Genomic DNA, 17,124 nt, shown 5'->3' with positions numbered 1-17,124 from the left:
TCTTGACGTTTCAGCTTGTGTGTCTTGTTCAGTGGTGGTCGACTTTCTGCCTTTCTTACCTTGGCCATGTCTCTGAGTATTGCACACCTTGTGCTTTTGGGCACTCAGTGATGTTGCAGCTCTGAAATATGGCCAAACTGGTGGCAAGTGGCATCTTGGCAGCTGCACGCTTGACTTTTCTCAGTTCACGGGCAGTTATTTTGCGCCTTGGTTTTTCCACACGCTTCTTGCGACCCTGTCGACTATTTTGAATGAAACGCTTGATTGTTCGATGATCACGCTTCAGAAGCTTGGCTATTTTAAGACTGCTGCATCCCTCTGCAATATATCTCACTATTTTTGACTTTTCTGAGCCTGTCAAGTCCTTCTTTTGACCCATTTTGCCAAAGGAAAGGAAGTTGCCTAATAATTATGCACACCTGATATAGGGTGTTGATGTCATTAGACCACACCCCTTCTCATTACAGAGATGCACATCACCTAATATGCTTAATTGGTAGTAGGCTTTCCAGCCTATACAGCTTGAGTAAGACAACATGCATAACGAGGATGATGTGGTCAAAATACTCATTTGCCTAATAATTCTGCACTCCCTGTATATATATATACAGTATATATTATTATCATATATTATTATTATTATTATTATTGTCACATTTCATTTCGGGATCTGGTGTTTTTTAGTGCACTATTTACTCACATATTGTTCTATGTTCTTTCATCTGGTGGACAGCAAAAAAAAAAAAAAGTCAGCACCAAGCAAACAGTGATCATAATAGAACTGGCCATTGAAGACCATGATTCAGGTTGCTTCTATGCATTACGCATCAAAATCAGGTTCTGAAAGTCTCTTGTTGTTGGGAACATGATATAAGAGATATCATGTTCCCTGTTGAGCCTCAGCATTCATCATGAGGCAAGAGACGCCAGCGTTCCTTTTTTGTCTTTCTTGTCTCATTTAAATATACAAAAATAATATAAAACCCACATATATTTTATAGTATTAAATTTGTTTTTCCATATTTTGCTATAAAAGTGTTCATCTTGTTAGTATTATAAATATTTTAGATCAATGATCTTCAGTCTGATTGACAAAAGAGCCAGTCCACAATCAAGTTCCTCCTATAGGCTGGAATTATATCTGTGCTCTAAACCAGTAAAACTGAAAACCCCTCTTTTTGTACATCATTTGTATCTATGTATATGCACACTATTGCCAAAAGTATTGGGACAACCGACTTTTCCAGCATGTGGTTCTTCCCAAACTGGTACACAATGCTGGAGGCATGCAATTGTACAAGACATTTTTTGAATGCAGTAGCACTGGATGAAATTTTCCTTCACGTGAAATAGTAGACCCAAACCTGTTCCAGCATGACGCCAATGTGCACAAAGCCAGGTCCATGAAGATATGCGTTATACAAGTTGGAAAATCTGGCAGATCTCCTGCTATACAGTTCCAACTCTATTGAACAATGAATGTGACCCCAGGCCTCCTCACCTCACCGACATCAGTACCTGACTTTACTAACATCCTTGTGGCTGAATGAAATCTCACACAAATCTCCACAAAATCTAGGGGAACATCTTCCCAGAAGAGTGGAGCTTTTAACAAAAAATACGCACTAAATGTAGAATGGGATACAAATCTCCATATACCTTTGTCTGTATAATGTATGTATTCTGTATATGTTATAGTTTAGATTTAATTCTCCTTTTCCTGGTGTAATGAGCTCCAGTCTTCTAGAAAGGCTTCTTAATTAGATTTGTAGATGTGTAGGACTGTAATTGTGGAAATATGTGATCATACACCTACAAGAGCATCAATGAGAGCAGTCACAGATGTTGAATGAGAAGGATCTAGTTCCAGTTTTTACCAAATGTTTTGAGGAGGTCAGGGGTCTTCACGTTCTTCCTCTCCAACCTTAACAACAACAATTATGTCTTCATGGAGCTGAAGTGCACAGGATCATCGGCATGCCGGAACAGGATTTGGGCCTTTTAGTTCCAAAGATGTAATGCTAGAGAGCATGAAGATAACCATCTACCTCCAAATTTATGGAAATAGTTCAGGGAAAAACCACATATGGGTCTCTGATGTCTACAAAAACAGTGTGTCCACATGCCTCAGAGTAAAAAATACATCATAGTATTATTTTTACCCACATTGTCTTTTATTCAGAAGTTTAAAATGAGCCGAATGTGCATCAAATCAAATTTTATTTGTCACCTACACATTCAAACAGAGTACGAAACGCTTTTTTACGCCTTTTTCCAATACTGAAGAAATGTAAATAAAAATAAACCTAGAATAAAATCTAATATATCGAATACAAATATAAAGTATAAAAGTACAAAGTATATAATATAAGCATATAAAATACTGTTATGGAATACACATTAGAAAATAAAACAAAGGAAAGGGAATGGGTATGACAGAAGTATTGATAGTAGTCTGGATATAAAGTGTCACATATATTCGTGTATAAATGTCTTTTGTTGCTCCGGGCAGAAGTTCAATCTGCGTGTTTTCCATCGAGAAAAATTAACATCTAATTTGCACACCAATCTGAATAAACTGGATCAGGGTAAGTAAGAGAAAGGCCAATGTATGTATTTTTATATACCTGTAAAATTATTTTCTACAATTTAATCCATCAGATATTTACATCACCGTATCCATAATAGGACTTTTAAAGTAAACATTCAGTCATATATGACCGTTAACATTTTTTTCTTCAACACCAACCGATGACATAACATTTCAAATGCACTTTCTTTGCATTCTTTTCTCTCTTTTTTTGCATTTTTTCCATTTCCCTCGTTCCATGCTCTAGTGCAGTGCCCAGGCGTGTTTACTGAGCGCAACACGACACCCTGCTCTGACCATTTGCACACTGTGCAAACATTTGCATTCGCTTTGCACCACAGACTCACGCTCTTCCTTTGCTTGGTGTTTAGACGGCCCTAACACGTGCTCTGTAGGAGGATGAGGAGGGTCATGATGAAGGCACATTGGTTAGATTTTAGTATTTAAAATGTGAGCGAAATATAAAATGGCAACTTCCACAAATTCCAAACAAACATTTGGACCCCATTCCAATATTATACATTGTGTTACTACAGTTTTATAATAAATTAAATTTAATTTAATAAATTTTTATTTTATTTTATTTATACTTTACTGATAAGAAAGAACTTTATTAATCCTGAAGGAAATTCTTTTGCCAGAAACTGCTTCAAGTGCAAAAAACTAAAATAATTATATATGTAATATCAATGAAATAAAATATTCTTTATATACAAATTAATTGGAAAATACAAAAAGCACTAGGGAACGACGGACATATTACACATAATATAAAAATGCACATGGTATGGAATTGCACATGGTATGGTGATCAGGAAGTCTATGGTAACTCAAATAATCATGTTTTAGGACCGTGTTGAGCAGAAAAGCATCTCAGAACGGACAACACGTCAAGCCCTGAGGTGGATGGGCTACAAGGAGAAAAGGTGTGGAGAGAAAAGCATCTAAGGATGCGCAACATTTCTGAGCTGGACTTCAGAATCCAGCTTAATTAAACACTTTTCAAATCAACTGCTGCTTTCGACAGACGCTCATCCATTTATCTCAGATATGGGGTTAAGGGCTTCGCGTAGGGGCCCAGTAATGGCAGCTTGGTGTGGCTGGGATTTGAGCACACAACCTTCTGACCGATCTAGCACTCAGAAACTGCATCGTGCCTGATCTCACTATTTCTCTTGCAGCTAAATAAACAAAAACCCCCACAGTGATGCTCCAAAAATCTAGCTCTGGAATGTGAAGCTCAGCAAATAGACATAGCAGTGATTAAATAGGTGTCCACGTACTATTGGTCATACAATGTATGGACTGTACTGAATAAGGCTCAATAAAAAGGAAAATGTCTAATGTGCTCCAAAGTGACTTCGGCTAATCTAGGAGCTGATGTTATAAATTCGGGAATGGAGAACCCCTTTAAAAAAAGCAAAATAAATGAGACTTTTTGTAACTTGAAGAAAAAAATTCAAAAAAGGAACCCTTTTGTTTGGAGAACTAAGTCACACAGAATGCCATTCAAAATCGCCAGACTTTCTTTGCGCATCTTTTCTCTTCTGTTCTGGAGGACGAGTCTGTCCCGTGCAAAGTAGCATGAGATCATCATTTTACACCTTTTTTGCATTGCACATGACCTGGGCGGCCATTGTGAAGCACAGGTGACTCAGGACACGATAAATAGACGCACACGCACTGACTGGCGCATACACACACACACACACACACACAGCCTGCAGCATGGCGATCCGTGTCGAATTAGAGATGTTGGCGGTTCTGCTGTTACTGACCCCCATTGTGACTGATGGCCTGGTGATGGACAAGTGTCAGCTGGATGGTCAGCTCCTGTCTATTTTACCTCCAGACATGCCTGACCGTGATGTCCAGGCGGCAAAGAGTGAGTTTGAGATTCTGTTTATCGTTTTTAAAATATTTGTCTGACCTGTACATGCCAATGAGACACTATAATGAAGACACTATAATTAGGGTTAGGTTTGTGGGGGGAGTACAGAAAAAAATCGTAATAAATTCTTAATAAATGAAAAGAAAATGAATTCTTCAATTTTTTTAAGTTTTAAGTAACATTATGTGTACATTGCCAAAACAAGGGGTTTAAAAAGTATTTCACAAATGTATTTGTAATGCAAGTGTTTACTAGGAAGTGGGGTTTTGATGATAATATTGACACTGGGATACAAGTTGAACATACAGTAAGCTGCTTAGTCAATCTGCAACGTATAGAAAGACGGAAAATATATATTTACAAATATGTATTCTTTAAGCAAAACATCTTATTCCTTTTAAACTGGAAAAGTATGTGTGCACCAAATACAGGACAAATGTCAATGGAAAAGATGTCATTATATTAAGAGTTTGAGGACCTTTCAAACTGTTCTTCAAATGTGGTGGAGTTGGAATGCTGCTAATAGAAAACTTAGAAAAGAGGTGATACTGTACATCAATGAGAAATTCTCTGAATTTTGTTTGTTTGTTTGTTCTCTCAGTTGCATGAAATTGAAATGTATAGTTCAAATTCAATTAAAGGTTTTAAACAAGATACACACACACACACACACACACACACTGCATTGTGGTACCACTGTGGTCAGATGTTTACATACACCTGTAAAGAACACCTGTGTACATTATTCTACAATGTCATAACCATGCACTTTGGTTCTTATTTTCCACTGTCCAAAATACATACTGAAATCAATTTGAGTTCAAAATGTATAGATAGATAGATAGATAGATAGAGAGATAGAGAGATAGATAGATAGATAGATAGATAGATAGATAGATAGATAGATAGATAGATAGATAGATAGATAGATTTAAATTATTATTATATCATTAGTAATTTCTGAATGTTTACAAGAATCCTATAAGAATAAACACTAAAGAGGAATGAACAAAGTTGCAGATTTACCGTCGCAAAGAAGAAAAAGGGGGAAAACATTTCCTTATGTTGAGGTTTCCTTTAACCAGTACTTTGAAAATGAAAATAAAATTGTGGATTATTGGTTATTGTATTATTTTTTTTTTCTCCACACAAAGAAAGTTCTTGAGCAGCAGGTCCTACATTCATAGATTCAAAAGATAAATTTGAGATGAAAATAAGGGAACGGGGGTCTTAATAAACACTTCACGGTCGTTAAAATTGTCATTTTACCTTTCTTTGTACAGTCGTATGCCATGCTGAACAGACTTCGCAATTTGACACCTCCTTGGTCAAGCAAGTCACCGGACAAGAGCTCCCAGCAAATCGCAAGAGAAGAGCTGTTGCCCAAAAGAAGGTCACCCCGAAACCCGTTAAAGTCAACAATGCCACACCTAAACCCAGTGCAGTTGACAATAAGCCACCCCCTAAACCCAGTGCAGTTGACAATAAGCCACCCCCTAAGCCCAGTGCGGTTGACAATAAGTCACCCCCTAAACCCAATGCAGTCAACACTAAGCCACTCCCTCCTAAAATCGGCCAACCCACCATTCCACCCCCACCTCAAAACACACAGAATCCTAATCCTCAGATAGCAACCGAACCTCCGCAGCCTCAAAATCCAGTGATTATCAACCAGTCCAGCGAAGTGAAGCCTCAGAATTCTGTCCCTCTTCCTTCACCACCTGAGTTTACTCTCTACGGAGTGTTCCAGTTGGCTGATCGTGTCGCCTGCGCCTCCGACAAACCCTCCCTCAATGTCTGCAACCTGGACTGCAAGAGTAAGCACTACAGAGTATTCCTATATTTCATAAATAAACCCAGTGTTTTTTTAGTACAACACACATTTATCTTCTTCCACTACATCTTTGATTCAGGAGACTTGATGTAATCTCTCTCTCTCTCTCTCTCTCTTTTTTTTTAGAGCTGATTGATGATGACATCACTGACGACGTTCAGTGTGTTTTGACCATCTTGAACACAAAGTGAGTTAAAATGCACTATTACATTATAGCACAAAACGTTCACCTTCTCTGGAAGGGTCATGTCTTTATGCTGTTTTGCCATTTGCTTTATATTTCACATATAAAGTGAGTAATAAGGTTTTTGTTCTCACCTCAGGCCAAGCCCTGATGTTCAGGAAGAGGCTAGCCAGCTCATTAAGACTTTGTAAGTATTGTAGAAAAAAAAAAAAGAAGCATATCATTTTTCATTGTTTCATTCTACCAGGCCAATAACAACCTATAAAACACCTGATTGAGCATTGCATCAAAATTTGAATTTGATGTCCAGAGGTTTCAGTATCTAGATTTACACCCAATCTATTTATTTATTTATTTATTTATTTATTTATTTTTGCATAAATAAACCACTTTTTGTAACTAAATAGTCTATCTCACACAGTCTGATGATGCTGCTGTTTAGAAGTTAATTTATTTATTAAGTTTGTATCTATAACGTGCCAGAAATCTTCAAACACAATCAGATGTAGATTTAAATTTAAAATTGTGATCAAAGTAGCAACCGATACAAAATTGCAGGCTCTGATTGGAAGCAACTGGTTTGATATTATATACATAAACCTGTTACTAATCCTAAAACGATTCTTTTAGCTTTAGTAATCCAAATTCCATAATCAACTGAAGCCTTTTATAGAACAATAATTCATGATTATTGATGGTCTGATGTGAAGTGAGGTGACGTGAATTTACTTTTACCCAGTTACTAAACCAGTTTCCCTTAAACAAGTGTTTTATTCCTCTTATCCTTAAGTGATTTTCCAACACAAACAACATGTCATAATTTAAAATAAATTAGTAAATAAATGATAATTTTGCAGTTTTATTCAGGGTTGTGGAAAAGTCCTTAAAACAAGTCACGTCCTGTAATTATACAGTACATTAAAGCAGCTGTAAACAGTCATTTCCTCATTAAACTTATTTATTCTCTCCTAATAAACAAATAATTCATTTATTTCTGACTGTTCCTCAGCACTGGTACTTGAGACCCCTTCCACAGACAAATAGACTTCTTAAAAAAAACCATACAAGAAGACACAAACAGTCTGTTATACTGTAACGATATTGGCTCCGAATGAGCATCAGTGTTTTAAACCATTATCTAATTTATAAAATTGTAAGTGGCTCTGGATAAAGGCGTCTGCCAAATGCTGTAAATGTAAAATATAAACCTGATCGATCTGATCAGAAATGCTGGTAAATTTTTGAAAATAAAAATAAATCACCTTCTGACCAGTCAGATTAGTGATTATCAATTATCTGACTTTTTTCTCTTTTTTTTTATTTTATAATAAAAAAAGGAAAAAATGCATAATCAATTTTAACCGATAGCCCAGACGCCATTATCAAATAACGCCTTAAATCCATAATTACACCGTGTGTGATGTCATGTTTCATGTTACTGTTATCTCCTGATGACCTTGTGTTTGAGCCCCTCACCAATCACAAATTTAACTGTGCTGATCTTTATTTTGTCTTGTTACAGGAGCGACAGGCTGATGAACTCTTGCCCCAACATGGACTTCACCCAGTACCTTGCTGGGTGTAACACGCAATAGGTGTAATGCGCTACACCTGATCAGACACTCCGCTTTCTTCATTAGTTGGTGCAGGGGCTATTCTGGGTTTCTACTATCTTCTCTGAGTGTCGCTAAAATCCTGTTACAAGCTGAAAGACTTGTTGTTAAATGATTGTAATCGGACAATTGTCCAACTGCAATTTGAAGTCAAAACGTTGGTGGTAGATTCAATACTAAAATACGATTCTTTTTGTTATTATACAAACAGCTACGATTGTTTTAATGCATGTTTTGAAAAAGACTAAAAGAAAGTTTCAGGTTCCTGCTATAACACGAGAGATTAATATATGAATCTGTCCTGTATGTACACATATTTATTCCACAGGGAAATGGATGTCTTTTACTTAGGCTAAACAAAACGAATAAACAATGCTAAGTAAATATCTAAATACACATCCCTCTTGTCTTTCATTTTATTCCTGGTTTGTTCATTTTAAACAATTCGACCACAGCAGAAATCTGACACAAACACCAATCATACCCAATAGAAACGACACACTGGGGCACCTGGCTTTTACCAGCCATATGTGCTGCTACACTTAACTGTTCCCACAAAGTTGTCATACAATTGTATAGATTGTCCATGTATACAGGAGCATTACATATTCCCTTCACTTGAACCAGGAGACCCAAACCTGTTCCAGCATGACACTACCCCTGTGCACAAATGAAGATATGCATTACACGGGTTGGAGTGAAAGATCTCCTGCTATATAGAGCTCCAACCCTATTGAACCAATTGGAATAAATGTGAACACTGACTGCACCCCAGGCTTCCTCATTTCACCTACTGTACATCAGTACTTTACTAACAACCATGAAGCTGAATGAGCACAAATCTCCACAAGCACACTCCAAAATCCCGTGGAACATCTTCCCAGAAGAGCAAATGGGGACTAAACAAAAAAGAGCCTGTCATGGTTTTTGTTTGCAGGTTGAAGTACTAAAATGACCCCAACCTGAAATGAAACAAAAAACTTTATATAATAAGCATTTTATATCAGGTATTAATATAAATTAGCCCAGGATTCACATGCGCTCATTTTGGCATGATCATTTGCAACCAAAAGACTAGGCGACATTTTGATTTTCTTAGATGAGCAGAGATGGCTAATACTAAGGCCCACTACAGGCTAATACTGTATAGTTAATATATAGTTAACCCTGTTAAAATAGTTCAATTTAAATTTTGATAACTAGCAGCTCTAAATAATTTCTTTATTATGCACACATGGTTGGAGAGTTCAGCAATAAAAAAGAGCAGCAATATACAGTGGTCTTAGAATGTAACCCCCACGAGTTCCGAATACCCGCTAATCTTGGACGCATCCCCGCAGCCCCTACAGTACCTTAGTGAATTCATTTAGACATTGTCACTTTAATACAATAATGAGTTTCTAAAAAATTATGGAACTTGTCAGTGAAAACAGAGTTTAAAATGTTATAATTAACGTTCCCGAACATTCGGTCCCGCTGCGGATTCCCGCAAATTTTAATCCGCAACTTGCTGTTAGTTTCCAAATGAGAACCAGCTAATTTTCCGAGCTGCGAGTTCCAAACCACAGATTATCGGGGGTTGACTGTATAGCGAAGATATTATTGCATATGTTGGAATAATGAGCTGAATATTTTTATATAATTGATCAGTGCAAAGGTTTTTCTAACAACTAAATAGCAGCCAAGAATATTTTGTTGGATGGTTCAAAACTGCAAGAATTAATAATTATTAATAAATAATTACCTGTCTTTTTTCAAAATAGAATAGGATCAGCAGCTTGTAATAATAAAATTATAAATTTGTTTACCTTGTAATGTCATCGAGATACATTCTTGTGACAAGAGAGTGAGAACTTGAACATCGGTTGCATTACATTATACAAATGAAATAAGGGACTGGTTCTAAATTGGCCACTTGTACATTCTTTTGGCATCATTTATAAATTGGCGCAAAGGAATTAATCTGGTGAGCAAGACTGTAGAATACACTACATTTATTTATTTGGTTGTTTGTTTATTTGTAATGAGGGTGACGTCCTGTTCTGATAACTTCACTGCATTGTTCTGTGGAAGGGGAATGATATCATAGAAGATATTTGATTTGCAATATAAAGCACACACTCCACAGCAACAGTTATTTCAGGCTTTATATCAAAACGATTTCAGCCTGTAAAGTAGCTCAGTCCCCAGCAGAAACATATAAGCAAATGCAAAAGAGCAGGAAATCAAAAGGTTGGTGAACGAAACAAAGGGCATGATCGATTTTTTTTTTATTCCAACTGCAGATAACCTGGTGGCTCTGAAACATTGGAAACTGCACCTTACTACTTCAAGCAAGTGACTGAAAGGAAGTACACAAGAACATGAGCAGCTGTAGTACTTTTTGCAAGCAATTCAAATACATTAAAAACTAAAGAACTTAAAATAATGAATAGAATTAGTTTAAGGCTCAAACTAAACAACAAACCCAACAGTTTCAAATAGAAATAAAAATTCCATAGCAAAACATACTTTTCCTCACAGTGGAGAGACAGAACTTGAACTAAATGAACATAAAAAAAATCGTGTTGCTTCACAAGTGCAGCTGCCAGATAATCTCAGTGCAGTTCAATGCAATTTCAAAGGGTCTCCTTCTAAAGTTTGCCCTCAGTCCCATCAGGGGGAGTCAAAGGGCTGAAGCGGAGCAACGGAAGGTCGTGGGCTCCACCAGACAGGCGAAGGGGCGGGGGAGGAGGTGGAGATCTGGAGGTACGTCCATCAGCGCCACTTCCTGGGTTGGGATTGTTGTTGATGTCGTCGTCCGTGAAGTTGCTGCTGTTGTGCGTTGGGCAGCGAGGTAGGAACGTCCCACGGTGTGAACGCCGATACGTCAAACCCAACGCCACCATCAGCAGCAGGATAAGGAAGCAGAGTAGGAAACACACAGCATAGAGGAGCGTGGGGACTGAAGACCTGCTGCAGTCTAGATCCAGAGAAATCAAGAGACAACAGTAACTTAAATAACCACTCGTTACAACCGAGGTATGCAGAAGAGCATCTCTGAACACACAACACGTCGAACCTTGAGGCGGATGGGCTACAGCAGCAGCAGAACACACCGGGTGCCACTCCTGACAGCTAAGAACAGGAAAATTAGGCTAGAATTCGCAGAGGCTCACCAAAATTGGACAATAGAAGATTGGAAAAATGTTGCCTGGTCTGATTAGTCTCGATTTCTGCTGCGACATTCATTCATGTAGGGTCAGAATTTGGTGTCAACAACATGAAAGCATGGATCCATCCTGCCTTGTATCAACGGTTCAGACTGGTGGTGGTGGAATGTGTGGGGGATATTTTCTTGGCACACTTTGGGGCCCATTAGTACCAATTGAGCATCGTGTCAACGCCACAGCCTACCTGAGTATTGTTGCTGACCATGTCCATCCCTTCATGACCACAGTGTACCCATCTTCTGATGGCTACTTCCAGCAGGATAACACGCCTTGTCATAAAGCGCGAATCATCTTAGACTGGTTTCTTGAACATGACAATGAGTTCACTGTACTCAAATGGCCTCCACAGTCACCAGATCTCAATCCAATAGAGCACCTTTGGGATGTGGTGGAACGGGAGATTTGCATCATGGATGTGCAGCCGACAAATCTGCAGCAACTGTGTGAAGCTATCATGTCAATATGGACCAAAATCTCTGAGGAATGTTTCCAGTACCTTGTTGAATCTATGCCACGAAGGATTAAGGCAGTTCTGAAGGCAAAATTGGGTCCAACCCGGTACTACTAAGGTGTACCTAATAAAGTGGCCAGTCGGCCACATATATATATATATAAATAACAATATCTATCTATCAAAACACTGCTCAATTTGTTTCCCATATTATGCACCACATACAGTATGTACAGTATATGGGAGTCTGACAGGCTAGAAGAGTCGAGAGATGAACTACTCAATTCTGTTTTCTGTACATAACCTACAGAGATTTTGAATTAATGCCCTGCTCCATTAGAACATGTATAAATCACTCTGAGACGACTCGTTCTTCTGAGTCACAATAAAGACTCGTTCAAAATGAACAAACCGTTAATGAACGACTCGTCACTACTTTACTATAAAACATATAGAAAACAGTAGAGTTCAGCCGCCTCAGGTTTAGGACTATTTCAGACAAATGGAATCACTGAACCTGCACACAGTCTTAAATAAACAGGGGGAAAAAAGTGGATGAAGCAACACTCACCCCCTGAAAAAGGTGGAGGTTCAGTAACCAGTCTGAGGGTTTGGACTGGAAAAGGTTTCCCTGTGTAGGAACAAACAAAGTCTTTAGAAGTTTGAAGACGAATGGCTGAACAACCCACCAGGAACTAGTTTGAAACAACTTATCTTTGCCACAGTCTTTTTTGACAATCGTGCTGCACGTGTTTCGGATTCGTCCGATCTGTAATACTTTGTTATCACGTCCATTATTAACTTATATACTTGTTTATTTATTTACTTATTTATTGGTAGATCATACCAATAGTTTTTCTGGGTTGCATCTGTTGCTGGAGCGGCTGAGAATATCCACCGTCATTACGAGAGCAGCCTCTAGAGGTGACACCATGAATCCCTGACACCATATGCTGTTTGTTTTAACTTGTGACTTCGCTGCATGAAGAGCGCTATATACTATGGATGCATTAAAATGTATTAACGAATTATATTTGTTAATATAATTATTGTATTTATTTAGTACATCATGATTTAGTACTTTATTTTTGTAATAAATCCAGTACAATTTTATATGAAGTGTTATCTATGTTTGGTTTTTTTTATCCAGTAAGCCATCGGTTGATCCAATCTCCCTATCGGTAACATCCATCTCTAATACGAAATTTCAAGAAGAGTGGAAGGTTATTATAACTGCCAATGGGGACTCAAAGTGGAATGGAATGCTAAATCCCATGGTCAACAAACTAGAAAACTAGAAACACTTCCTAAAAATATAAAATGACGAAACATTCTGAAAAACACCCTAGTTCAAATTTCTCATTCATGAAAACATACAAGAAAGATGTGCAGTACCTTTATTTCCATGAGATTGCTTTATCTTTTTGGAATTTGTCTTGTTCTTTGCAAGACCTCCAGCATGCTCTTCATAATCCAGCATCTTTTTTGAAACGGCACGAATATCTTCAAATGATGGGGTTGGGGTCTTGGTTACCTTGGGCACATCAGGAGTGGCCAAATGACTGAAGTTTATCACATCGGTTTTGTTCATGGAAGCCTTTGTGGTAGACAGTTTTTTTTTTGGTGCTCTCGTTCTGGTGGATTGCTTCGTTGTGGATGTGGAGGTCGACTGGGTGGTGGAAGCTTGTGGTCCATGATCAAACAACTGCTCGACAGTTATCCAGTTTGGGATTTCTGTTGGCACTGAAAGCGACTGATTTTCAACTTCATCTTCATCATCCTGAAGTAAAGTACTATGAAAGGGTTCTTGGTCCTTGGTTTCGCCTCTGATCTTCCGGATCTCTTTGAAAGATCCAGTAGTGACTGTAAGAATCTCCTTCAGGGGTGGGCTGATGTCACCGACTTCCACATGCTTAATGTGAACGCCAACATTTTCCTCTAGTTCATTTGAGAAGCTTTTCTCTCTAGGGATCTTCGTCGCTGCATCTTTGACTTCAGTCTCTTTCTTTTTGAGGTCTGGTGAAATGTCTTCATTCATATCTGAAACATGGAACAGAAAACAGGTACATTAAATTTGGAGAACAAACTGTCCCACAAAACACCCGGTAGGGGGCACCAGTGTGGTGGACCCCAGTCCCACCACGATGATCTGCTCTAATGCAAAACCATATACAGGATTCAAAACACTCAACAAAAGCTGATAGTTTAGGTATGTAGAATTCTTCATTTGTTACAACAGCCACTTTTTTTTTTAATATTGTTGATTGACAGTTCATCTAGCATATATCATATATATTCGCCTGATGTCCTCTGTGGTCTCAACTGTTTCATTCCTTGTTTCTGAGGTGGCATCCTTCTGTTACATTAGTTCACCATCTTGGGCTTGGATTTGAAAGATTGAATTTGGAAAGTTGTGATCATTGGTCAAAGTCTGGTTTACAAATACAGGGTGGTGCAGGGAAAGAGGAAATTATGGAACTAGGAGTTGGCAATTTTGGGGCATTCGACAATAGTTTGGAACCAGTGCCAGCTCGTTTTGAAGCCATTGCCTTTAGTTATAATTGAGCAGTATAATGACAAGGGGTTCCAATCACGATCCTCAGGGTCACCATCTCCTAGTTCTAAAATTTCACGGTTTCCTGTTTAAGAGGTTCATTCTAGGTAAATCATTGGGTTTTGTCAGAATTTGAGGCCATAACGATTACAAATTAAACAGGCACAAAAAAAGAACCAGAAAATAGTCCAGAATACGAACATAACGCTTTTAATTACACGTTTTTCTCGCATAGACCAACGTGAGCTTAATGTGGTTGATGCGATAATACAACATTTTTAAAAGACCAACTTCAACTGCTGCCCTGTACATAATACGCTTGATTATTGTTGTGTTTACAGAGTTAGATTTTATTTTTTTTTACGCTGTCTGTTCGCATTAAGCCACATTAAGTGTTTTCACGTTAAGCGTTTTCAAATGTCCCTAAAGCATACTGCAATAAAAATGCATTATAAATGAAAGTTCCCAAAGTGCTCCTCACAGTTAACACCTCCGTCTACATCCCCACCTGGAGTCTTTGGCAGACCAAACGCCTGGTACGCCCCGTAAAACCCCCGGTGTGGAGGGTTGTGGTTCGGGCGGATGAGCTGCACCACGTGCACCGTGTTTGAGAACGACGTGTACATGCTGCTTCTCCAGCAGCGCTCCAGGATACTGCTCTCTCCAGCCGACAACGGAGACTCGTCCAGGTGGATCTGATCGGTCTTCATGTGGCACGCCTGCTCTGGAGTCAGGTCCTCTAGGTAGATCTGCACACGTTTCCCAGGTGGCACCTGGATGGTCCAGTTGCACCAGAGCGCCGGGTTTGAACACAGGTAGTCTGGGGAGAAGAATTCGCCGCTGTCGCCGTGAAGGACCTGGTGGCAGCTTCGCAAGGCGTAGAAGGCGATTCGCTCAGGAGATCCTTTTACAGGGATGAAGGTCAGGGAGCATCCAAAGGAACAGGAAAATACAAGAAATACAGTGGGGTCACAATATTTTCAATCCAATGTCCATCATCATATCAAGTTTCAAGTCAAGTCAAGTTTATTTGTATAGCGCTTTTCACAACAGACATTGTCTCAAAGCAGCTTTACACAAATCAACAGTGATGGTGAATGGTGTGCATTTGTCCCTGCATTTGTCATATAAATAATATAGTCATTCTTTCCCTTTCAATAAGAGAAAAACGTTAGTACAGGGGTAATAATTTATTGCCCCAGAGAACACAAACAATGCACTCATAGTGTCAGTGGTAATAGATTATAACCCTAGTGTGGTGTCAGGGGTAATAAATTATAGTCCTGGTGAACACAAAAAAGCATTCATGGTGTAAGGGGTAATAAATTATAGCACTTGTGAGCACAAATAATGCATATATGGTGTCAGGGGTAATAAATGATAGCCCTTTTAATAAACAAATAATGCAATCATGGTGTCTGGGGTAATAAATGATAGTCCTAGTGAACCCAAACAATGCACTCATGGTGTCAGGGGTATATAAATTATTGCCCTAGTGAAAACACTGCATTCATATGGCTCAAACATAATGCGTAAATAAAGATTATTGCCCCGTAAAGGCATATTTACCTGCAGAAAGAAGGCTGCCATGTTCACTCATCTACAAAACAGAAAAAGAAAGTTGTGAGAAGTAAAAATACAGTAATCTCTTGATCACATTATAATCAGCCCCAGTGTAGAATTTACCCCTTGGCATTGCCCCACAGCCTCAATGTGGAATATTACTACCAGGGCACAGAGTTTGCACACAAATCCCCCTTGATGCATTTTTGTTTCCAGACAGATCTCTGTGATATTAACTGTAATAATAATAAACCAGACAAACACACATGTATATGACAGTTTAGTTTCACGCAAACGCCATTCACCTGAAATCACCTGCCATTTATTGGCAATTAGTGCCCGGCGCATGCGCACATCCGGCGCTACGACCAGCAGAGGGCACTGCACGCAAGAAGGAGTGTGATGCAGGCAGCTTTCTGCTCGGGTTTCTCTCATCTTATTCCTAGCTTTTTGGCAGATGGCTTTATCCAGCTTTGAGGTATCTATCAATAAATATATTTTGATGATTGGTTATTAGAATACAGATTAGTAATTATGATCTGTCAATAAACTCTGTTGAAAGAGAAAATATATAGAAATAGACTTGGAGAATGAAGGGATAGTGGTAAAGGAGGGGAGAGAATGGTAAAGCGGTGGTAAAGAAGCACTGGTTGAGGATGGAAAGATTATTGGAGCAAGTGTTAGAGGATGAAAGGATCAATTAGCAGTGGTAAAGGATGAAGAGATAAGTGGAGCATGGTAAAGGATGAAGGGATTATTGGAGCAGTGGTAGAGGAAGGAGGGAGCAATGGAGCAGCGAAAGAGGATGGAAGGATTATTAGAGCAGTGGTACAGGATGAAAAGATGAGTAAAGCAGCGGTAAATGGATGGAGGGATAAATGGAGCAGTGGTGGAGAATGGAAAGATAAGTGGAGCAAGTGATAGAAGATTGAGGAATGAATGTAGCAGTGGTAGAGGATGGAGGGATGAATGGAGCAATGGTAAAAAGTGGAGAGATGAGTGGAGCAGTGGTAGAGAAGGAAGGGATGAGTGAAGCAGTGGTAGAGGCTGGATAGATTATTGGAGCTGTAGAAAAGGATGGAGTGATGAGTGGAGCAGTGGTAGAGGATGGAAAGATAAGTGGAGCAGTGGTAAAGGATGGAGGGATGAGTGGAGCAGTGGTAGAGGATGGAGGGATAAGTGGAGCAGTGGTAGAGGATGGAGGGATTGGTGGAGCAGTGGTAAAGGATGGA

At 38.8% G+C, this 17,124-nt stretch overlaps 2 protein-coding genes across 3 annotated transcripts; one reads left to right on the top strand and one right to left on the bottom strand.

Moving 5' to 3' along the window:
* Positions 1–4,256: 4,256 nt before the first annotated feature.
* On the top strand, positions 4,257–8,508 carry LOC124377827 (allergen Asp f 7 homolog). The gene is made up of 5 exons (XM_046837137.1): positions 4,257–4,475; positions 5,765–6,298; positions 6,442–6,502; positions 6,639–6,686; positions 8,022–8,508. Exons 1-5 carry the CDS (start codon positions 4,319–4,321, stop codon positions 8,092–8,094), a joined length of 873 nt encoding a protein of 290 aa, XP_046693093.1. The 5' UTR covers positions 4,257–4,318; the 3' UTR covers positions 8,095–8,508.
* Positions 8,509–10,241: 1,733 nt separating this feature from the next.
* zgc:66455 (uncharacterized protein LOC393502 homolog) lies at positions 10,242–16,191 on the bottom strand. 2 transcript variants are annotated; one of them, XM_046837401.1, is made up of 6 exons: positions 16,016–16,191; positions 15,899–15,929; positions 14,838–15,233; positions 13,171–13,815; positions 12,347–12,406; positions 10,242–11,074 (listed from the first exon to the last, which is right to left on the bottom strand). In XM_046837401.1, the coding sequence occupies exons 1-6, from the start codon at positions 16,094–16,096 to the stop codon at positions 10,746–10,748; spliced, it is 1,542 nt and encodes a 513-aa protein (XP_046693357.1). In that variant the 5' UTR covers positions 16,097–16,191; the 3' UTR covers positions 10,242–10,745. The 2 variants fall into 2 exon arrangements, with proteins under 2 accessions (XP_046693357.1, XP_046693358.1); XM_046837402.1 differs by lacking the exon at positions 12,347–12,406.
* Positions 16,192–17,124: the final 933 nt, after the last annotated feature.

The sequence above is a fragment of the Silurus meridionalis genome, chromosome 24, assembly GCF_014805685.1.
Source record: "Silurus meridionalis isolate SWU-2019-XX chromosome 24, ASM1480568v1, whole genome shotgun sequence".
In the NCBI taxonomy this organism is placed as follows: domain Eukaryota; kingdom Metazoa; phylum Chordata; class Actinopteri; order Siluriformes; family Siluridae; genus Silurus; species Silurus meridionalis.
This window is presented reverse-complemented; position numbering and strand designations above follow the sequence as displayed.

Coding starts and splice junctions, on each gene's coding strand:
- LOC124377827 (XM_046837137.1), top strand. CDS start 4,319: ATGGCGATCCGTGTCGAATTAGAGATGTTGGCGGTTCTGCTGTTACTG. Junction 6,299..6,441: donor CTGCAACCTGGACTGCAAGA/GTAAGCACTACA, acceptor CTTTTTTTTTAG/AGCTGATTGATGATGACATC. Junction 6,687..8,021: donor AGCCAGCTCATTAAGACTTT/GTAAGTATTGTA, acceptor GTCTTGTTACAG/GAGCGACAGGCTGATGAACT.
- zgc:66455 (XM_046837401.1), bottom strand. CDS start 16,096: ATGCATCAAGGGGGATTTGTGTGCAAACTCTGTGCCCTGGTAGTAATA. Junction 12,407..13,170: donor GCAATCTCATGGAAATAAAG/GTACTGCACATC, acceptor GTTCCTACACAG/GGAAACCTTTTCCAGTCCAA. Junction 11,075..12,346: donor ACCTCCACCTTTTTCAGGGG/GTGAGTGTTGCT, acceptor CTCTGGATCTAG/ACTGCAGCAGGTCTTCAGTC.